We start from the raw sequence: 22,947 nt of genomic DNA, 5'->3' as shown, positions 1-22,947 counted from the left end.
TTTCTGAGATCACGTGAAAATGAGTTTTGAAGAAAATAGGTTTTGGAATACTTTTTTAAAAGAAATTAATATCAGACAGAAATCTGTCCATTTCCGCTATTATGACCGGTATGAAAGGCAGAAGAATACTTTTAAAGTTATTTTAATAACTTTCTATCTTATTTTTCAATGGTCCCTAGTACACGATGATGCTGAATCTTTGAACTTTTGACTCTATCTTTCATCTCAAATTTTCTGCCCGCCACCTACCAGCTGGTCACATCTCACAAAACGCTCTCCGTTTCCCACACTATCTCGCTACACACTTGTAGACATATAAATAGAAGAACGAATTTCTTGACTAGATCTTATTTTCTTCGAGTTTTCTAACAGTTATCCATGATAACTTTACTACTTTCCACATGTATTTTTCTCTGGCTATTTCATGAGCTCTATTGGAAACGGAGAAACCTCCCACCCGGTCCGATACCTCTTCCTTTTTTTGGGAATGTTCTCTCTTTATCGGCTGAGAAGCCTGGGTATGAGGCATTTAGAAATTGGACAAAACAGTATGGAGATGTGTTCACGTTTTGGTTAGGTAAGTAATTGCTTTTCAACATTACAATCATCGGATCTATATTCCAGGATCGAAACCATTTATTATTATATCCTCCTACAGTAAACTGAAAGACACTTTCATCCGAGATGGCGAAACTTACATGAACAAGGTGCAATTGAACTTCCAAGAATTCATTCGAGATGGAAACTATGGAGTCGCCGAGACTAACGGAGAGGTCTGGAGTACTCATAGAAGATTTGCTCTGACTACTTTGAGAGATTTTGGATTGGGAAAGGACCTAATGCAGGAGAAAATATTGATTGAAGTGGAAGATATTTTCCAGAAGTTTCATAAGAATATAGACAGAGAGCAAGAAATCAATCCAGTTTTAAACAATGCAGTGGCCAACATGATCAATCAGTTGATCTTTGGATACCGATTCGAGAAAGAGAATCTTGGAGAGTTGAAAAAGTTGAGCGAGCTAATGGAGTATCAGGAGAAGTTCTTCACCAGATTCCGGACTAATTTTCAAATTTTTGTGCCGCAACTAGCATGGTTTCTCCCTGGGAAAACGTTAGAGGAAGGGTGAGTGAACGAATTTTTCAGAAGTTTCTTTTTTAGGAATGCAAAATGATTTCAGAATCATCCCATGGAAAACTGACTTCTTCAACTTCTTTGACAAACAAATCGAGAATCATCGTCAGAAAATTAACTTCGACTCTGATGAGAATCAAGACTACGCCGAAGCGTACTTGAAGGAGCAGAAGAAACGAGAAGCCAATGGAGACAGAGAAATGTTCAGCACCAAACAACTATCAAATATGTGCTTGGATCTTTGGTTTGGCGGACTCTCTACAACTAATATCACATTAACATGGACAATCAGTTATGTACTTCATAACCCAGAGGTTCAGAAGAAGTTGCATGAAGAATTGGATAGAGTTATTGGAAGTGAACGACTTGTGACAACTTCGGATAAAAACGGTCTACCGTATATGAATGCAGTTATCAATGAGTCTCAGAGATGTGTCAACTTGGTCCCTGTCAATTTATTTCATTGTACATCAAGAGACACTGTGTTGAATGGGTACTCCATTGATAAGGGAACTGGTGTCATTGCCCAAATTAGTACTGTGATGCTCGATGAGAAGATATTCCCAGAACCCTACACATTCAACCCGAATAGGTTCATTGATGAGAATGGAACGATGAAGAAAATCGATGAGTTGGTACCCTTCTCGGTTGGAAAGAGACAATGTATTGGGGAAGGACTCGCTCGAATGGAGTTGTTTCTGCTTATCTCTAACCTTTTCAATAGATATCAGGTATTTGTGGTCAAAACGAAAAAAAAATCAATATGTTTTCAGGTGTCATCATCTTCCGCCGGTCTCCCATCTCTCGATAAGTCAAAAGATATTGGTGTGGTTCCTAGGAAGATCCGTGCGAAGTTGTCCAGAAGATACTCATAAATTCTCTGTATTCCCCATGCTACTGCTTTAAATGTGAAATATTGTTCTTAAAATAAACTTTATACTGAATTCATGTCAACTCGAACATTTCCGGGTGAGAAAATTCCACAGAAAATACATCAAAAAGATTTGCAATTTTATTTTTCTCCCGCCTCAGTCGAACACTCTTTTCGATTAATTTGTTCACTTTCAACAATTTTGTCAGACGATTCGAATAGTGTGGTAACTGAAGAGTCTTGACATAGTAGTGATGCAAGTTATCCGCCTGAATCTTCAGAAGTCGATCAGTGGCTTCTAGAACTTTTCCTTGATGTCTGACCCCAGCATCATTGAGACATAGTTGGATAAGCATGAAGTTAATCTCCACATTTGTTGGTTGTAGTTCCATTAGGCTCTCTATGCATTTCTTCCAACTTTCATCTAATTCTGGAGCTAGATAACTAGAAAAAGAATGGGGTTAACACTAAAAACTAGACAAAACAAACTCACAAATTCATTTGTTCTGTTGTGTAGTTTGTACACCATTTCAGATCCACCTCCACTTCATTGAAATCCATACATGTATTGTCTGTCCACATGTACACATCATCTTTCAATTCCATCTTCCGTTGATATTCAGCAGTTTCTGATAGTTTCTGTAACCGAGCCCACAACATCCAGACAGTTTTCAATATCTTTAGCTAAAAAAAGTTGCATGTAAAATAAAACGTAAAATAAAACGATTTGTACCTTAACAGTCATCTCTAGTTCTGAAAACTCTGGAATTTGAGACAACCACTTAGCCGCCGAAGTAAACGTCATCTCCCAGAACATGAAGTTTTCAGTTTTCCCGATGTATTTCACAATTTGAATTTTCTCTTTTTCTTTAATTTGTTTCATATCTTCCAAAGCTGCTGACATTTGTTCCAAGCAGTTCTCAAACCTTCGAGGAATAACAGAATGTGTAGAACCTTCTCGAAAAATAGTCTCAGCTTTCTCAATAAGATAAGAAACATCAATTACACTTTTGATGTAAGAGGCTCTATCCGGTTCCAGACATAATATGAATTCAGGTCTTCCGAGAAAATTAGACAGACTCATAGGCTTCACTCGTTTTTTGTAGAGGCTACACGAAGACAATGGGTCTCGATTGTTCTGAAACTCTGAAGTAAAAACGAATAGGGTTTGAACGTAATTGAAAATACTCACTTCCTATATCCATGCCAACATCGTAACACTTTTTGAGTCTGCAGTTTTTGCATGTGTACCTAAAAATTCAAATTGATAGAAGCGGTAAGAAAATTTTAAAGCTTACCGCCCATTTTCGAAAATTGTACAGTTTTCATTGTTACCTACAAATGTATCTTCTCTGGTTTTTTTTGGGGCGGCTCTTCTGAAAACTAGCATTTTTTTCATACATAGGAAACTTGATTCAGCTATGCATTACCTGAAAAACGCTGCACAGGCGCGACAGCTCCAAACCCCAAAGTTTCGTCCTTGGGAAGGCTGAGCACACACTCTGCATGGTTCAAGTAAGTCAGACATTTTTTTAAATTGGTCTTCAAAAAAATAAGTGATAGTTTTGATGTGAATTGGATTTAAGAAGTCAAGAGGGATGTGTAAGAACCTTTGGAGAGCATCGACAAAAAAGTTTCAGAAGAAAGAAAGATTTATACAAAAAACATAAATCATGTAAATTCAAACATCTCCGGATGAGAGAAATCGATTGAGAACACATCAAACAGTTGGGCGATCTGTACTCTCTCCTTTCTTCGCCGACCATCCAATTCAATTGATTTGTTCACTTTCAGCAGCTCCGTCAATCTTTTAGCATAATGGGGCATTTTCAGCGTTTCAATATAATATTTATGAAGATGATCGGCTTGAATTTGCAGAAGTCGTTCAGTTGCTTCTAGAACTTTTCCTTGATGTCTTTTTCCAGCGGAATGCAGGGAAAGTTGAAGAAGCATAAAGTTCAGTTCTACATTCGTTGGATTCAAATTGATTAGTTCGCGTACACATTCTTTCCAATCTTTGTCAGTTTCTGGCATTATGTAACTGAATTTCTTTTATTGGTGGCGACTGTCTAGCAATCAAAAAAGCTCACAATCTCATTTGTTCCATAGTATAATTTGTGCACCACTTGATATCAATCTCAAAATCTTTCATATCCATACATGTATGTTGTCCACAAATAATCAAATCACCGTCCAGTTTTTGTTTCTTGTGATAGTACGCAGTCTCTGCTAGTTTTTCCAATCTAATCCATAGTATCCATGCGGCTTTTACGATTTCTATCTGAAATTAGTTAATTTTTTTCAGATAGATGCATACAAATAATTACCTTGATACTTAAATCCAATTCCATAAACTCTGGAATACCTGCAAACCAATAGGCGGAGCCTAGAAACTCTTGTTCCCAGAAGAAAAGTGCTTCAGTTTTTCCAATAACTCTGAGCTTTTCAAGAGGTATTTTTGGGTTTTTCGAACGCATCAAATCCATAGAATAGGATAGTTTTTCTAGGCTATTTTCAAAGTTGTATGGCATAACTTTGCTGAATGACTCCTCCTGAAAAATAATCAAAAATGTCTATTAACAAATTTTCGTAATCTTTACCTCTTTGAAAATCCTTCTCGCTTTTTCTAACAGATGAGACACATCAATTACAGTTTTAATATGAGAAGCTTTGTCCGGTTCACAGCATAAAATGAATTCCGGTCGTCCGAGAAAATTAGACATACTTTGAGGTCCCGTAAACAATAGACGTTCAAAAAATGTGTTGGTTGACGATATTGGATCACGATTCGTCTGGAATTCTGAAATATATATTGAAGAGTTATGAATATTCGAATTTAAAAAACTTACTTTTGGCGTCCATCCCCATGTCATAGCACTTTTTCAGCCGACACTTCTTGCAGTTGAACTTTCCATTTTTGTAAATTACACAGTTTCCAAGAAAACAAAATGTTTCAATATTCATGTTAGGCAACCTAAAAAAAATTTCAGAAATTTTCCACGTGAATATAACTTACTTTTCATTTTCCAACAAACTTCGTTTCCTATTTTTCTGTGATATTTTGTCATTTTTCGTTGCCATCCTTCTGAAGGAAAATAATCTTATAGGTGGTCATTTCTTCCACTCTAACCTGAAAAACGCGGCACAGGCGCGACAACTCATCACTCCGAAATGACGTCCATGAGCAGGTTGATCACATATTTCACATGGCCCAGTTAGATAGAGAGGGGCTGGCATAATTGAGAACTATCGACTAAAAATATGATGTATGTCGAGAGAGTGAAAATGATCAGAGAAAGAAAGAAAATCAAACTAGCGGACAGAGACATTGGAGAAGGAAACAAAAAGAATCAACATGAACGTATTTTGTGATTTGTGCTGGCATAGTCACCACTTTTCAATGAATTTGAGAACTGTTTCAGATTTATCAGGAATAATCAAACATATCCGGATGTGAAAACTCAACCGAGAACAAATTGAATAAATTTCCAATGAATTTATGTTCTTTCCTCTCTCGTACTTCTGCTTGAATCTCCCGATTCACTCGGATAAGTTTAGCAAGCCGACCCGAATAATGCGGCATTTTCATTCTGTTCACGTAGTAGTGGTGTAGATTGTCTGCTTGTGTTTGAAGTAATCGATCGGCTGCTTCCACTATTTCTCCATCAAACTTTTTGAGAACTTCACCCAAACATAGCTCAATAATAAGGAAGTTGATTTCTGTATTTGTTGGTTCCAGCTCCATAAATATATCCAAACATGTTTTCCAGTGAATATTGACGTCAGGAACCATAAGTCTGCAATTCAAAAATACCAATTTTACTTTTCTTATTATGATTCACTCACGCTGCCAACTGTTCTTTTGTATAGTTAGTACACCATTTCAGATCCACTTCAACATCTTTCAAGTCTGTACATGTATCTTCTGTCCACAAGTATTTATTACCTTCCAAAATGTTTCTTCTGTGAAAGTCAGCGGTTTGAGCCAACTTATCCAATCGTGCCCATAATAGCCAAGCAGTTTTTAAGATTTCTATCTGGAAATTTAATTTATGACAACTGACTTTTATGAACTTTGAGAGAATACCTTCACATCAATATGAAGCTCTACAAACTCTGGAAGTTCTGAGAACCATTGTGCAGCTCCGATGAAAGCGCATTCCCAAAATATCATATTCTCAGCTTTTCCGATATATTTGACTGTTGCAATATCAAGATTCGCTCTCTTCAATTTCATATCTTCCATGGCAAATGTCAATTTCTCCAAACTATTATCAAATTTCAATGGAATGTCATATCCTGAAGTGTTGTATTCGAAAAACATTCTGGCTTTATCGATAAGGAAAGAGACATCAATCAGTGTCTTGATATGAGATGCTTTGTCTGGTTCACAGCTCAAAATAAATTCTGGTCGACCGAGAAAATTTGATAGACTTTGAGGGCTAATAGAGTTGGCTCGAGCTAGAAATGTTGAAGAAATCAAATCTCGATCAGTTTGAAATTCTGAAAAAAAACTAAAACTGGAACATGACAAACTTCAAAACTTACTCATAGGATCCATGCCAACATCGTGACACTTTTTGAGTCTGCATACTTTGCACTGGTATCTGAATACTATATTTTACTAATATTTTGAGTAGCAAATACTTACTTTCCGTTATGAAATATCTTGCAGTCTTTTTTCTCGCAGAGTCTTCCCAAGTACTTCGAATTTCCATTGCCAGATCTTCTGAATTTTTCAAGTTACTGAATGTTTTTTTTCAACTTCTAGTCACCTGAAAAACGCTGCACAGGCGCGACAGCTCATCACCCCAAAGTGCCTGCCACGTGCTGGCTGCTCACACACTTTACATGGTCCAGACAGGAAAAGGGCTGGTGGCATTCCACTGAAAAGGAATTTCACAACAAAACTTGTTGGAAATAAATGATTGGTGGAGGAAAAATAGAGATATCGGAATCAGGTGTAGAGGCGCAGAGTGTGAAAGAAATGAACAAATAGAAAGAGGATGGTTCACTGTTTGGTCTTTAACTGAGGTCGTTTTGAAGAATGTTTCGTAACTGATGTCACTGAATAATAAGAAACGGAAAATGTATTCCGGATGAGCCATTCATTTGAGCGAATTCAATGAAACAAAAAATGATATGACTTCACCCTAATGATTAGAAATTGATACAGATCAATGACCATTTTAAGATGAAACATCATGGAAGAAAAGAATATTTGAGGATGGTTCACATAGCAATAGAAGTACTTCCTTCAATTGTTATAGTGTACGGTTCCAAGTGTGAACATCTAAAAAGACGAGAGAAAACGTGCTTCACTGGAAAGTTTCTTCGAAATGATTCTTCGTTCCTTATGTTGAATAAAAACCATAAAGAAATAGAAGAAAATGGGGAACACAGCTGTCTGAAATTATTTGAATAAAAGGAGTGAGATGTCTTATAGCACAGTCATACCTCCCTGTCCCGATTTCAATTTGCTTTGAACACTAAAAGAAAAAAAGGAAAAACTAAAAAGAGAGCGATAATAAACATTAACAGAACGAATATGTACATATTCCTATCACAGTGACGAAAGCTACTAACGTTGCTTTTGATGCTGGGATAGTTGGGATCACCATTCTGAAGAGTTGAGCCTGATTTATCAATAGTGAAGCAGTATTTTTCACTCAGAGTAGAAGTTAAATAACGTTTATGACAGAAAAATTGAATAAAAGGACAACGAGTGAAGTATGGAGTTATAACATAATCATGAAAGTGCCGACCAGAAATTGCTAGTTACACAAGGAAATAACGAAACAAAATATGTTAGTAATTTTGAAAAATGATCATTAAGAAGCTTCAAACATCTCCGGATGAGAATATTCAATAGAAAATAAGTTGAAGACCCATGCAATATGACTTCGCTCCTTTCTTTCCCTTACTTCTGTTTCAATGGCTTTGTTCACTTTTATTAGTTTTGTCAATCGACCCGAATAGTATGGCATTTTCAGTTTCTTTGTATAATAATCATGCAAGTTATCAGCTTGGATCTGTATCAATCTATCAGTAGCTTCGAGAACTTTTCCTTGATACTTTTTCCCAGCTTGATGTAAACATAGTTGGATAAGCATAAAGGTAAGCTCCACATTTGATGGCTCCAATTCAATCAAAGTGTCCACTGGACTCTTCCAGTGTGTCGCAACGTTTGGCGTGAAGAATCTGAACAATAATTTCATATCACATTATTGAGCTCAACCAAAATCACTCACACCCTCATCTGTTCAAATGAATAATTTGTACACCATGACCAATCAATTTTGATTTTGTCGAAACTCATCGAAGTCCCTTCTGCACAAACGAATTCATTGTCGCCGAGAACTCGTTTCCGATGAAGTTCAGCAGACTCTGCTAGTTTTTGTAAGCGATTGAAAAGCTGCCAGGACGACTTCAAGATTTCTATCTGAACAACAATTTGGGTTTTAATAAGATGATTTGATCTACCTTAATGTCCATTCCCAGTTCCATGAATTCCGAGAATCCGGTGAACCATCGAGCAGCCGCAATGAAAGTTTGTTCCCAGAAAAGCAACGCTTCCCTCTTTCCAACAGTTGTCACAACTTGCAACTTTTGATCCACTTTCTTCAATGTCTTTGTCTCCATCGCAAGTGTCAGTCTCTCCAAACTATTCTCAAATTTATAAGGAATCGAAGAGGGCTCCTGCAGAAATATTATTATTTTTTAATTTTCATTCTCATCTCACTCACTTCTGCTAATATTTTCATTCCCTTTTCAATGAGATACTTGACATCAATTATTGATTTTACATGAGCTTCTTTCATCGGCTCACAGCATAATATAAACTCGGGACGACCCAAAAAATTTGCTAAACTTGGTGACATCCGATCGGGGAAAGTGTTAGTGGATGAGAGTAAATCTCGATTATTTTGGAATTCTGTAGAAAAAAGTTCAGTCAAAAAAGTTGGAGAATAACTGACTTCTAGTGTCCATTCCAACTTGTTGGCATTTTTTCAGTCTACATTCCTTGCATTTGTACCTAAACCTTCAACTATTTGAGCACGCTTGTAAAATAAAACCCACTTTCCATCTTTAAAAATCACACAGTTTTGCTTCTCACACCACAAACCTCTAGCTTTGAAGTTCCAGTTTGCTGACCTTCTGAAACAATAATTTCGATATATCAAGTTATCAACCCACCTGAAAAACACGGCACAGGCGCGACAGCTGATCACCCCGAAATGCCGTCCGTTAGCTGGCTGGTCGCATACTTTGCACGGACCTTCAAGGTACAGAGGAGCTGGCATAGTTTCAATAAAAATTTATAACGAAATAGGAGAATGCTGATAGAAAGAAAGTGAGTACTGATAACAGAAACTATGACTAAAGAATGCAAACAGATGATAAATCAGGAAATTTTTATTCAACTAATATGTGATGTTTCAAACATTTCCGGATGAGAATATTCAATAGAAAACAGATCAAAAACTCTTGCAATTCGACTCATCTCTTTTCTCTCCCTCACATCTGCCTCCATCTCCTTGTTCAGTTTCATCATTTTGGCCAGACGACTCGAATAATTTGGCATTTTCAGCTTCTTAGTATAGTAATCATGTAGATTGTTTGCTTGGATAAGTATCAGTTTGTCGGTGGCTTCTAGAATTTTTCCTTGAAACTTCTTGCCAGCTTCATTTAGGCAAAGTTGAATGAGCATAAAGTTGAGCTCAACATTCGTTGGCTCCAACTGAATCAACGAGTCTATAGATTTCTTCCAGTACTCATCAAAACCACTCATCATAAAACTGTAATTATCAAATTTAATAAAGAAGCTCATCCGAGTCTCGCTCACCTCCGTAGCTGTTCCACTGAATAGTTAGTACACCAAGACAAATCAATATTCACTTTATCGATATTCACACAAGTTCCTTCTGAACACATCAAGACTTCTGTTCCCAACATTTTCTTCTTTTGGTATTCTGCAGTTTCTGCTAGTTTTCCTAGTCGTAACCAGAGTAACCAAGACGATTTTAGAATGTCAATCTGAAAACTAAATAATTTTTCCTATTTTTGGATCACTCTACTTAATTGAACATTCATATCCAGTTCTGGAAATTCTGGAAATCCAGCAAACCATTGTGCGGCACTTATGAAATTTTTCTCGAAGAACATCAGAGATTCCGGTTTTCCAAGAGTCTTCAGAAGTTGCAGTTTCTTATTCAGTTTTCTCGTTTTCATGTCTTCCATACCAAACGTGAGTCTTTCCAAGCTGTTATCAAATTTGAAAGGATAGAGAAGGACATCTTCTCGTAGTATTCGCGTAGCCTTGAACACTAAATCAGACACGTCAATAACAGTTTTCACATTGGAGACTTTATCCGGTTCACAACATAAAATAAATTCAGGTCGGCCGAGAAAATTTGACAAACTTTGAGGAAGACTGACTTTCAATTTTTTCTTGTAGATATTAGAGTTGGAGATAAGATCCCGGTTAGTTTGGAATTCTGGAAATAAAACAAGTAGAAGAATAACCAGAGAGGCAAGTGCTTACTTGCTGAATCCATACCAACATCATAGCACTTTTGGAGTCGACAATATTTACAGCGATATCTAAAATATTCACCACAATTCGGAGTTTTAAAACTGAGAAATCTCACCTGTCATTCTCATAGATAACGCAAGTCACTGGGTCACAAACTTGAACTTTTTCTCTCAATTCTCTAGAAGCAGTCCTTCTGAAAAATGCGGCACAGGCGCGACAGCTGACAACACCGAAATGTTTTCCATGAGCAGGTTGTGCACAAACTTTGCAAGGCTCGTCAGAACAAACAATAGATGACATTTTTCTATTAAGTTTCATGAGAAAATATTGTAAAATAAGAGAATGATTATAGAAACAGAGAATATTGATAAGAGACCAGCTGATCAAAGATTGCAAACATTTGATAACAAATCGTATTGCATTTTGGGAATAACTTGATGGTGGCAAAGGTTAGGGCAGTCTGATTGAAAGAACATTCGGGGTCTAAATTGAACAGAAAATTATATTAATTGAAAAATTAACTTACCGTAACTATAATTATCCCGAATATTGTCGGCATGAAATTGATTAGAACTAAGCGATGAACGAAGGAAAAAATAAATCGGAAATGAAAGAATGCGGGCTCTCATTTTTATTCGGAATAAACTTGTTTTCAGATCAAGAGTTCAAAGAATCAAAAAGTGAAGAAAATCTTTTCCGAGGGTCACAGTGTCGGCAATCTTTGCAATGTTTAGGAAAAAAAGCTATATGAAAAAACAGATTTTTTGAGAGTTCTCAAAAAGAGTTTTTGTAGACCAACAACAGATTGAAAGCCATCCTTCAGAGTAGGTCGAATTTTCTCAAGATTCACCATAAAGAAATATTTATGATCTACTGGCAAACTTCTGGACTTTATTCGCAAGCAGGGAGCATGCAATCGGATGAGTATTGTGGAATGATACTTGTGTTTTTAAATATTTCTTTATTTTATTTTATGATCTACACTAATTCCTTATTTTGTCTTATTTCGATTGAATTAAAAAAAGAACATTTCCAAAAGATCTCTATGATACGAGAGCAAGCGCGTTCTACTATGCTTGGATGCAAACTCGAGAATTATTAACTTGAATTCGGTGCGTCTCTATAGGACCTCGATACGCAGCTTTTGACACAAGCTATGTTGTATTGAAACGTATTGGAGCACGCTTACACCATACAGTACCTCTCAAAAATATAGACTTTTGCCGTTTTCAGTTAAAATTGTCCAACTTTGAGAGTGTGTGATACTGATTATCCCATCAAGTTGATTTATAATGAATCATACAGATTAAAAGTAGAGCTTCATTTTTGTAGTTGACAACTTTTTTTGTACGGACACTCGCTAGAGAGTTATGGTCATTTTAAGACGACATCTCTTAAATCGCACTATTTTACACTGAAATTGGACTATTTAAGGGAGAAATAACTTTGTCGATATGTAACTTGCTAGGGAGTGCCCGTACAAAAAAGTGGTCAACTACAAAAATGAAGCTCTACTTATGAAGCTCTACTTTTGAAATGAAGCTCTACTTGTTAAAAACTGTGACAATCAGAATTACCTTGATACACATTCAAAGTTGGACAATTTCAACTGAAAACGGCCAACGTCCATAACTTTCTGATCGGTACTGTATGTATCGCGGAAACATTTCAAACCATTGTTCCATTATGTCCGTAACTTTCCAACGATTCGGCATTCGCTTTCTCAATAAATGCGAGACTTCTCTGTTTCAGACTAATTGTAAGATCTTTTAATAAATCAATCAGCGTGAACTTCTGCGAAAAGCAATCAGAATGGACACTAAATGCGGAAAACGGAACAGTTGAGCAAGTCAAGCTGCGTATCGAGTTTCTATAGAGACGCACCGAATTCAAATCAATATTATTTTTATTATCAGTCAATCATTTCATATGGTTTTACAACAAAATATAGGGGAAGAATAAGAAAAAATAATGAATTGATGAAAATTATAAAATAAATAGAGAAATAGGAAAATCAAGTCTCTTCTCACTTCCTGTTCGTCTTTCCTTTACTCTTCTGCTTCTTCTCGTTTCCTGTCTCCTCTGGCATCTCATCCCCATTCTTCTTCTCAACGCAACGGATACATTGGACTCCAAACGAAAAGCATGCCTCCTGACTGTGAATAAACTCATAAAGCTTGAGCAATTTCATAACGAGACCGTTCAGTTGGAAATGTGCAACACCTATATACAGGTCACTTCGTTTAAAACGATTACTCTTTGCGTGTCTCAAAAAGATAGTATCTGATGCATCTACTTTCAAGGATTCGGAGATGAAGCCAATTTTCAACTTGTTGATCGTCTCTTTCAACTTCTCCAAATCAAGTTTCGTTGAATTCCATTCAATGTTCACTGGGGTTCGCTTCGTTGTTTTTCTGTAGACAGACTCCCACAATGTCATGATGGCGTCACGGACTTTTGAATCCATGAAGTATCTGCTCGTATCGAAGTGCAACATCATTGCCATTAAAAACTTCTCGATAGTGAGCCAATCGTTGTCCACAATATCTCGAAACACCTTCTTCGCGACAATCATATTCATCAGAAGTTCGTAGAGAGCATCTACTGCAAGGACACAGAAGCCTTCCTTCGGAGTAGGTATGGGGGTCCGGACGAACATCAAACTTTCTATTTTCATCTCCACAAAATCCAATGTCTTTTCACAAGCACTTTTACCGACTTTCTGGAGTACTTCATTGTATGAGAATGTCGATAATTCGGGCATATCCAGAACTTCCTTCTCGAGTTTACGCACATCCATATCATGTTTCTTTATAGTGTCGAGCAATTCATGAGCCATCACGAATTGATTTTTGCCAAGTGAGAACAGTCGGATGAGTGCTTTCGGCTTAGAAGCTGGTGAATGAAGTGGCGGCAAGACAATATCTCCCGATTTGGCGAACTCCGCAGTTTTCTCCATGACAAATCCAACCCATGAAATAACGTTCGCTTGGTCTTCATAGGAAGTCTCCAGTTCTGGAAATCTTTTGTGATACAACGCCATGGACTGCACAATGAAGTCGATCATCACATTTATCTTTTTCTTCGATTGTGTCTTCCATTCATTCATGAATTCATCAAACTCTTCTCTCGAAATACTTTTGTCGAAAGGGAGTTGAAATGGAGAGCATTCGGCGGATAGTGCTTCACTGTTCGGTTTTTGCGGACACTTGATCATTTCGTGATGGCTTTCACCGATGAGTTTCTTCCAGCAGTTTTTTAGAATCGCCTCGGCCATATCTGCCAGTTTCTTGTCTACTCCGAACGGTTTTCTTTCCCGAAATTCAAAGATCTTGGGTAGATCGTGTCGATATATGCAATCATCCTTCTTCAAGCTTTTGTGAATAATCGGGCGTGGCGAATCTTGGAGCGTCAGTTCACGGTTGAAATACTTGGCGGAATTTGGGAAGTTGATATAGTGAGCAACATGTTTCCAAACATCTTGGGCGGATTCGAACATGCCAAGTGCGGTGAATCCTGCGTCCATAAGAGTTGTGAAGTTCGCCATCTGCTCGTCTCGATCGCACTGCCATTCCATAGGTTGCTTGGGGATCAGCTAAAATTGAGAGAATTGGTTTTCAATTGAATTGAAGACATGGTGTTTTGGAGTAATCGTTTACCGTAAAACCTGTAATAGGTGGCGAGCTTCTATTACAGGTCTTACGGTCGCAGCTGCATTCGGTCTGCGACAGCTCTGGGAAGAATAACCAACCGTGTTGAGAACTCACCTCTTTTGGAATAAATTTTCTGATCACTAGGTCGAGGCTGGCTAGATGCGGAGGAGGTTCTTGCGATGTCATATCTGCAAAAACATTGAATTTGAAATCGAAAAACGGAAATTCCAGAGTAATCTAACAATATGAGAGAAACGGAAAACAGAATAGTCAATCTATCAGACGGATTCAAAAAAAAGTTAAGAAAAACGACAAAAAACCGACGAAAACTGAAGGAAAAACTAGAAATGAGGACTTTCGGACGAAATGATGACAAAAATAGCGACGAGAGATGCGCTGGCGCCGGTAGATCAAAATTATCAACAAAAAACTTTTTTCCAAAATAGATCAAAAATTTTGAAGGCACACGAGACATAAACTTTTTTTGATCTACCGGCATACTTATTCCTCTTGTCGCTGTTTTTGTCATAATTTCTCTCGGAACACAGTCTCCCAGTCTCCCAAAAACAACTGCAAGGAAATTTTTGATCTACTCACACAAAACGAAAATTTTGAGAAATTTGCAGGTCTAAAACTGTATTACTTTAATTTTTAGCGTAAAGCTCAAGGTCGGAAGTAAGAAAATTTCAGTTTTAGAATTATTCTGACTGCATTATCTACCTATTCAATGCAAAAAATCCTAATTTGGCTCAGTAGTTTTCGAGAAATCGATCAAATTCCGAAAATTTTGTGGTTTTTTGTTATTTTCTCAAAAATTACTGAGCCAAATTTGGTCCCATCTATCAAAAATGTTTTAAAATTTCTGGCGCATGTTTTAAGCTATCATTTGTTTGATAATATTGAGAATTGAAAACGCTGATAGATTTTAATGAAATCGAAAATGAAAAACTGCCATTTCGACCTGAAATAAAATCTGAAACCAGGATTTTTTGCATTGAATAGGTAGATAATGCAGTCAGAATAATTCTAAAACTGAAATTTTCTTACTTCCGACCTTGAGCTTTACGCTAAAAATTAAAGTAATACAGTTTTAGACCTGCAAATTTCTCAAAATTTTCGTTTTGTGTGAGTAGATCAAAAATTTCCTTGCAGTTGTTTTTGGGAGACTGGGAGACTGTGCGGAATGATCCAAAAGTTATCTTTTCTGGTTTTTTTCAGTTTTTGACGGTTTATATTAGCGGCCCACCCCCTCTTACAACTGCGCCCCACCGCAAACGAGAGAGTATCGGTCAGAGACGCAGAATTTTTTCTCGCGCGAACAAATATTTTTACCATTTTTGACCTATTTTCGCTGTTTTTAAGAACAAATTACATAAAAACTTTCGAAAAATAGTGAAAATAGGTCAAAAACTGTGAAAATAATTGTTGGCGCGAGAAAAAAATCTGCGTCTCTCGCCGCACGGTGATTTTTTCGGAACCACTTGGTTTGATTTCTAGGCCATCACATTGGCGGCCGCGAGCAACCATTGCACCGTTGAAATTTCTAGACCCTCAACTTTGGTTTGAATTTTCTCAAAATCTATCTATGATATCTAGAAGTCTTTCTATGATAACGCTTTAGAAATAGTGGAAAATTTTTAGCAGAAAGTTTCATTCTATGAATTCACCTGCTTCACAGTTTAATCTGCCGCTCGAAGCCCCGTTGAAATTTCTAGACCCTCAACTTTGGCTTGAATTTTCTCAAAATCTATCTATGATATCTAGAAGTCTTTCTATGATAACGCTTTAGAAAATAGTGGAAAATTTTTAGCAGAAAGTTTCATTCTATGAATTCACCTGCTTCACTGTTTAATCGGCCATTCACTTTTCTTGACATTCAATACAGTGTAAAAAATTATTCCATTTTTCAAACGCGCTCTTTCTGCATGCACGAGAGAAAAGAGACGCAGAAAAAACAAGTGTCGCAGTTGCAAAAACCGCGTGCCAAGCTTGCATCCAGACTCCGCCTATTTTATTTTCCACTGCGGCCGAACTTTTTGAGCGCTACCCACTAGCTGGTTCCGAAAAAATCACCGTGTCGCCGATACTCTCTCGTTTGCGGCGGGGCGCAGTTGTAACGAATTTGCTTGGCTAATATTGTTCAAAAGAATCTTTCTTTCATATCATTGGACTACTCTGGAGTTCCCGTTTTCAGATTCAAACTCTTTTTTGCAAATATAGCAGTGAACATAGTGATCAGAAAATTCATTCCAAAAGAGGTATTCCTATTCACGGATTCTCATACTGACAAGGATATGGAATCGGAAGTGTGAAAAACGAGCCATAGAGATCTCACCTGTCATTCTCAAAGATAACGCAAGTCAAGCTCATCCGCTTGTCATCTTGGTCACGTATTTTGAGCTTCCAGTGACATCCGCTGAAAATATTTACATTTCTACTTACTAGGGAATGCCTCACACAATGGTTGGAGAAACACATCATGACATATATCGACGGAAAGCTGAAGTTCTCCTGATTCCGAATCTATATTCAGTTTTTGCAATGGCGCTCCCAGTTTTGAGAAATCCGGCTCCAAAGTTTGGGTAAATTTTAGTGCTCAAAATCAAGTAGCCAATCCGCGTGTTGCCCCAACGCGTATATTCATTTGGAGAACAGATGAAACAGCGGTTGAATGGTCTAGGGGATAGCAGGTTGGTTGGTAGACGGATACTCTATGGTTCAATCCCCGTCTCTCTCATTTTTTTTCTTTTTTCTTAAAAAAAGATAGAAGTTATTTTGGTTAGTGTTGCAGACATCCTTTCACATATTTAAGACGTCAGATGATTGAACAAGAATGGAAACCTCATTTTTAGTGTCTAAAAATTTTGATAATTTATTAACATGAATCCGGTCAGGCAACAGGACAAAAGTGATTCAAAGAAATACAGAAGTGGTCGAAACAAATATAGAATTTACATCTAGAACAGAGGATAAAAGACATTTCGGAACATCCATTGATATAGCAATTTTCGTTAGATACCTCTGGACCAAAGCAATATTCGGAGGGCGTCTGGAAGGGAGAAGGATTGATCTCTTTATCCATAAATCCGGCTTTCCTCCAAGCGTATTTTAGAAAATCTTGAAAATGAAGAGAAGATATCTGATGATACAGCAACGCGACCATCAGAATCTCATTGTTCCGGTTGGCGATCAAATAATCCGGGTGGAAATTCAATGCATGGGCAGTAAATTTCTTGATCAAGTTTTTCCAAGGACCATTAAAATACACATCAAGAGGTTGGATGAATCCTGTTGTATTAGGGGGAATGTTTCGAACCGTCAACTCATGTCCTCGTGGTACACACTCTTGAATCGATTTGTGGTCCTTGAAACTGCTCCAGCTATCAACCAGCATATACATCTTTTTGGGAAGATTCACATCGAAGACACATGTTCGGATCCAGTCCCGCATGTGCTCTTTCGTCATGATGTGACTCTTCGCCGCTCTGACAACCAAATTGGGCACGTCTGGAATTGGACGAGTCCTCGGAAACTCTCCAGTAGGCTCCGCCATAAGAACATACGCCTTCGGACCAAGTGTCCCGTTCATGAAGAGCATGGGCATAAACGTGAAGGAGTGGGTGAGCGATGCTTTGGATTGCACCAATCTTTCGACTTGTTTTTCGTTACAAAAAGCAAGTGAGCGTTGGCTGTAGAGCTCCTTCTGGATACCGGTCTGGTCGGAGTTGAACACTACAGATGGAGAGAGGTTTTTGATCTCATTTCTGACTTTCTTCAAAAAATCAACTCCAGTCTTCATTATTTCATCTTTATTCTTCAAACACCGACGTGTGACGAATTTCGTGATCCTTCGGCTGACGATGCTGAAAGTTTGAATGAGAATGTTTTTGATTTTTGATATTTGATATTTGGATACCGATGGCAGATCTTCCATCTAGATATCCAAGTCTGACTTGCCAAAAAGTTTGGCACTTTCGTTTCCTTTTTATTGATTTTTCGAGCCATAGTTTGAAGATCTCGATCGTGGAGATGGAGCCCTGTTTGAAAATTTTCTAGAATAATTGAAGGAACTAGATAATTTTACCTTCATCAAGTTTTTCTTTGACTTCTTCAAATAATCTTTTTGAAAGTACACGCAGTAGGTTCGTACGACTTTCGTTGAAGTCATTTTTCTCCTTCTCATACCGTCTCAATTTGTCCATATGTCCAAGATTAGTTATCCAACGAAATTGTGTTCTCATTGTCTTGAATGGGCGTGTTCCTTTGGTAGTGTTGCGGTAGAAATCTATTGCCTTCTGGGCATCTTCTCTCGATACTGTTTTGTCTCCAAACGCCAGATGTCGATGGGATGGCAGAACGAAACCATCGTGTGGCTTCAAAAGGTTACGGTAATCACAATACTTTAATGAGCGGCACAGCTCAAAAGTATATAAGTTTTGCCTTTTTCAGTTGAAATTGCCCAACTTTGAGAGTGTGTCATAGTAAAACTAACTGTCCAACAAAATAATTTTTTGTGGGATCAAATAGACCAAGAGTAGATCTCCATTTTTGTTTTGTGCGGACACTTCCCAGAGACGATTTAAGGGAGAAATTACTTTGTCGATATGTAACTTACTAGGGAGTGTCTATATAGAAAATGTTTCAACTACAAAAATGGAGATCTACTCTTGGTCTATTTGATCCCACAAAAATTATTTTGTTGGACAGTTAGTTTTACTATGACACACTCTCAAAGTTGGGCAATTTCAACTGAAAAAGGCAAAACTTATATACTTTTGAGCTTTACTGTAATTCATAGTATTACCTTGAATGCCTCGACCTCATAATCACCATCGTAATCCTCGTCAACCAGCTCCTCCGTTTCCTCAATTTCGACTTCATCAGTTTCAGCTTCTTTGATGATACTGATAATGTGGTTCGCTAGATTCCGTTCTTGTCGAGAGATGTCGGGATTGTTGGGGACCGGCAGCGGAAATGCTCGGGAGAGAAGATAGAGAATATGAGCTACGTTGAAAGACATGAAAATGATGAAAATGGATAAAATTCCAACTCGAAACATATTAAAAATTAAAAACAAAAACAAAAACTAAAATCACGCGCCTGACACGTTTTTTCGCTGGCTTTTGCACTAGTTGAAATAAAAATTTTGTGAAAAAAGAAAAAGAAAACCTTTTTTAAGAAAAAAGAAAAAAAATGAGAGAGACGGGGATTGAACCATAGAGTATCCGTCTACCAACCAACCTGCTATCCCCTAGACCATTCAACCGCTGTTTCATCTGTTCTCCAAATGAATATACGCGTTGGGGCAACACGCGGATTGGCTACTTGATTTTGAGCACTAAAATTTACCCAAACTTTGGAGCCGGATTTCTCAAAACTGGGAGCGCCATTGCAAAAACTGAATATAGATTCGGAATCAGGAGAACTTCAGCTTTCCGTCGATATATGTCATGATGTGTTTCTCCAACCATTGTGTGAGGCATTCCCTAGTTAGGTTACGCAATTATCCGATATAACCCTTACAAATCATTTAAAATTCCTCGTTTTTGGTATCCAACAGGGCCACGCCGACGACGACATTCTCGATTAGTCTGAAAATAGACAATTTCGTCGTAATTAGTGATAAATAATAAGTGAAAACGTAAATTACAACTATTTACTAGGAAGAAATTCAGAAAAATGGAAGAAATGCCATAAAAATAGAAGGAAAACGAACGATAATAAAGTTTTCGTGTGGAAAAAATTCAGTGTCGATTTACGACAAACAAGGCGCTCCCGTAATTTCGGAGTATCGTTGCGAGGTTGAGCTTCAGCGACACGGGGTAACAGCGATGAACCTCAAATTCAATCTCGTAAATCGACACCGAGAGAGATGCGTTGCGTGCGCGTCGCGGCTCCCTTCAAGTGATAAGCCGCGAAGCTCGTTTTTTCGTCAAAAAAGCTCAATTTTCTTCATTTTTTCTTGTTTAAAACCGACTTTTCGTACATTTACTTTGTTTTTCGTTCGAAATATTATTACAGAACCGAAAAAATATTTTTTCAGTCAACTAATGCAGCGAAAAGTGGACATTATCAATGAACAAGTCAAGGCGAACATTTCAGGTTATTTTTTCCACGTATTTTTTCCGTTTAGACAGTTTTCCCGTAGATTCATGAATAAAACATTCAGGTTTCTACTTCTACGTCTTGACAGCAGATGAAATTGCGAATCTTCGGCGCAACTTCACACCAACAACGCTTCTTCGAAATTCAGTGTAAATTTTTCATTATTTCTCTAACTTTCTTTGCTTTTGTTTTACTATTTTAATAAAATTGATGTTGTTCAAAAGTTTTTTGTTGTAAACGCCACCAGTTATTAGTATTCTCACAGTTTTCCGTGTCTAAAATCTCCTAAAAATTCTTTGTCTTTCTCGCATTTTTCAAAGTCTGTACATTCAAAATAGTGTTTCCTGAAACAGGAAAATGTAATTCTAATTGATTTCGACTTTTTTTCTTCAAAACAGATACGTTTCTATTATGTTTTCAGTGGAAAAAGCAGATTTCTCATAGCGCCCAGCGCCGTCCGCCGCGTCGCGGCTTTTTCCATTCGAGGCGACGCGGCTCTCGTATCAACGGAGCGCGTTTTCGCGAGGTTCATCGCTGTTACCCAGTGCAGCGAGTCCACTCGAAAAATGCGAATACTCGGAAATTTCAGTGAAAAATGATAGTTTTTGAAAAAACACAGAACATGAAAAAAGCTTGACAAGTCCTGAAACCCATTTTCGATAACAAAACATCGAAACTGTCTGAATAAAAGTAGGAAATAATCAGATACCGAGTCTACTGTAATACTTGTGCGTGGAAGCTATAGCGTATACGCTAAAATGACCATTTAGTTCAGTTTTGTGTGTTAATAGTTTATTGAGATTGTAAAACTGAATGGACCCCAAGTATAGTCATCCCTCGCACCATAGCGCCTCGTTAAGCCACTAGTAGAATTGGTTTCAAAAATCAACCATATAGAATTCTATAGATTTATTAGAATACTACAACTACTTTTTAATAGGTTTCTGCGCTTTTTCTATACCAAATCCTTTCTCAGCCTGTTTGTATACTTTGAGACGCCACCATGCGAGCCGCCATTATAGAGGCAGAGAATATTGATAAGAGACCAGCTGATCAAAGATTACAATCAAGTGATATTGACAAGATTCTTCATATATATTCAAGCAGTTTCAAACATTTCGGGATGAGAATATTCGATAGAAAATAAATTAAAAACTCTTGCAATATAACTTCGCTCCTTCCTCTCTCTCACATCTGCTTCAATAGCTTTGTTCACTTTCATCAATCTCGACAGACGACTCGAATAATTTGACATTTTCAGCTTCTTCGTATAGTAATCATGTAGGTTATCTGCTTGGATCTGAAGTAACTTGTCCGTGGCTTCAAGAATTTTTCCTTGAAACTTCTTGCCAGCTTCATTCAAACAAAGCTGGATAAGCATGAAGTTGAGTTCAATATTCGTCGGCTCCAGTTCAATCAAAGTCTCCACGGAATCCCTCCAATATTGTTCAAAGTCACACATCATGAAACTGGAATTATACAGAACATTGGAACATAAAAAACAAAAATTCTAACTCACGTCCTCAATTGTTCACTCGAATAATTGGAGCACCAAGACAGATCCATTTCAACCTCCTCGATATTCATACAAGCACCTTCCGAGCACATAAACAAGTCAGATCCCAATATTTTTCTCCTCTGAAATGCTGCAGTTTCTGCCAATTTTTCTAAACGTAACCAGACTAACCATGTCGATTTCAAAATTTCGATCTGAAAAAGGCATTTCTAATATTGGAACAAGTTGTGTAAACTGACTTTCACACTCATATCCAGCTCAGTAAATTCTGGAAATCCGGTAAACCACTGGGCTGCATTGAGAAAGTTTGTCTCGAAGAACATCAAAGATTCAGCTTTTCCAAGGGTTTTCACTATTTCGAACTTCTGATTTCCTCTCTTCAATTTCATATCATCCATTGCAAATGTCAATTTCTCCAAACTGTTGTCAAATTTGAATGGGATAAGATGAATGTCTTCTTGTAGTATCTGCATGGCTTTGTATACCAAATCAGACACATCAACTATAGTTTTCACGTGTGATACTTTCTCCGGTTCACAACATAAAATAAATTCTGGTCGGCCAAGAAAATTGGCGAGGCTTTGAGGAGGGCTGACTCTGGATCTTTTTGTGTAATTCGAAGTATTTGATAACAGATCACGATCGCTTTGAAATTCTGAAAATATATTCAATTTAATTTTTGACACCAAACCGAGAACAACTCACTATTTACATCCATACCCACAGCGAGGCATTTTTGGAGTCTACATGACTTACAACGGTATCTGAATTCTTTTTTGAAATCACAATACAAAAATATACTAGAACTTACTTTCCATCTTCAAAAATCGTGCATTTTCCAGTTGTGCAAACTTTATCCTGGGCTCTTAATGTTCTCGATGTAGCAGCTCTTCGAAAAAACGCTGCGCAGGCGCGACAGCTCATGACACCAAAATGTCGTCCATGGGCAGGTTGGGAGCATATCTCACATGGTCCCGAAAGATAAAGTGGTGCAGGCATGGATCAAACGGAGGAGAGGGAATAAGGGTAGTGTTTTATGAATGAATAGAAGTAATGTACTGATTGTGAGAAAAACGTCGGAAAGGTTTGACAAGAGAGTCGATACGCAGGACGAAAGAGTGTTTGCCTCCATTG

At 37.6% G+C, this 22,947-nt stretch overlaps 7 protein-coding genes across 7 annotated transcripts; 1 reads left to right on the top strand and 6 right to left on the bottom strand.

The window, feature by feature from the left end:
• Positions 1 to 378: 378 nt before the first annotated feature.
• Positions 379 to 2,007, top strand: GCK72_020004 (uncharacterized protein; the record flags this gene model as incomplete). Its single annotated transcript, XM_053733330.1, has 4 exons — positions 379 to 577; positions 625 to 1,123; positions 1,179 to 1,863; positions 1,906 to 2,007. The coding sequence occupies 4 exons, from the start codon at positions 379 to 381 to the stop codon at positions 2,005 to 2,007; spliced, it is 1,485 nt and encodes a 494-aa protein (XP_053582243.1).
• Positions 2,008 to 2,077: 70 nt separating this feature from the next.
• Positions 2,078 to 3,531, bottom strand: GCK72_020003 (uncharacterized protein; the record flags this gene model as incomplete). The annotated part of the gene is made up of 6 exons (XM_003115986.2): positions 2,078 to 2,447; positions 2,497 to 2,687; positions 2,737 to 3,149; positions 3,196 to 3,254; positions 3,302 to 3,379; positions 3,434 to 3,531. 6 exons carry the CDS (start codon positions 3,529 to 3,531, stop codon positions 2,078 to 2,080), a joined length of 1,209 nt encoding a protein of 402 aa, XP_003116034.2.
• Positions 3,532 to 3,674: 143 nt separating this feature from the next.
• GCK72_020002 (uncharacterized protein) lies at positions 3,675 to 5,240 on the bottom strand (the record flags this gene model as incomplete). The annotated part of the gene is made up of 7 exons (XM_003116180.2): positions 3,675 to 4,044; positions 4,094 to 4,284; positions 4,331 to 4,555; positions 4,604 to 4,803; positions 4,853 to 4,977; positions 5,020 to 5,088; positions 5,134 to 5,240. The coding sequence occupies 7 exons, from the start codon at positions 5,238 to 5,240 to the stop codon at positions 3,675 to 3,677; spliced, it is 1,287 nt and encodes a 428-aa protein (XP_003116228.2).
• Positions 5,241 to 5,430: 190 nt separating this feature from the next.
• GCK72_020001 (uncharacterized protein) lies at positions 5,431 to 7,624 on the bottom strand (the record flags this gene model as incomplete). The annotated part of the gene is made up of 7 exons (XM_053733329.1): positions 5,431 to 5,800; positions 5,850 to 6,040; positions 6,091 to 6,506; positions 6,552 to 6,610; positions 6,655 to 6,732; positions 6,779 to 6,889; positions 7,590 to 7,624. 7 exons carry the CDS (start codon positions 7,622 to 7,624, stop codon positions 5,431 to 5,433), a joined length of 1,260 nt encoding a protein of 419 aa, XP_053582242.1.
• Positions 7,625 to 7,834: 210 nt separating this feature from the next.
• On the bottom strand, positions 7,835 to 10,839 carry GCK72_020000 (uncharacterized protein; the record flags this gene model as incomplete). Its single annotated transcript, XM_053733328.1, has 11 exons — positions 7,835 to 8,204; positions 8,255 to 8,430; positions 8,487 to 8,702; positions 8,750 to 8,937; positions 8,981 to 9,039; positions 9,084 to 9,161; positions 9,449 to 9,802; positions 9,850 to 10,040; positions 10,092 to 10,501; positions 10,549 to 10,607; positions 10,655 to 10,839. The coding sequence occupies 11 exons, from the start codon at positions 10,837 to 10,839 to the stop codon at positions 7,835 to 7,837; spliced, it is 2,286 nt and encodes a 761-aa protein (XP_053582241.1).
• Positions 10,840 to 12,565: 1,726 nt separating this feature from the next.
• On the bottom strand, positions 12,566 to 14,378 carry GCK72_019999 (uncharacterized protein; the record flags this gene model as incomplete). The annotated part of the gene is made up of 2 exons (XM_003115970.2): positions 12,566 to 14,134; positions 14,307 to 14,378. 2 exons carry the CDS (start codon positions 14,376 to 14,378, stop codon positions 12,566 to 12,568), a joined length of 1,641 nt encoding a protein of 546 aa, XP_003116018.2.
• A 7,018-nt stretch (positions 14,379 to 21,396) lies between these two features.
• Positions 21,397 to 22,812, bottom strand: GCK72_019998 (uncharacterized protein; the record flags this gene model as incomplete). Its single annotated transcript, XM_003116436.2, has 5 exons — positions 21,397 to 21,766; positions 21,817 to 22,007; positions 22,053 to 22,468; positions 22,519 to 22,577; positions 22,625 to 22,812. The coding sequence occupies 5 exons, from the start codon at positions 22,810 to 22,812 to the stop codon at positions 21,397 to 21,399; spliced, it is 1,224 nt and encodes a 407-aa protein (XP_003116484.2).
• Positions 22,813 to 22,947: the final 135 nt, after the last annotated feature.

Source organism: Caenorhabditis remanei, chromosome V, assembly GCF_010183535.1.
Source record: "Caenorhabditis remanei strain PX506 chromosome V, whole genome shotgun sequence".
Taxonomy (NCBI): domain Eukaryota; kingdom Metazoa; phylum Nematoda; class Chromadorea; order Rhabditida; family Rhabditidae; genus Caenorhabditis; species Caenorhabditis remanei.
The sequence above is the reverse complement of the archived record's forward strand: the minus strand, read 5'-3'. Positions and strand labels throughout refer to the sequence as shown.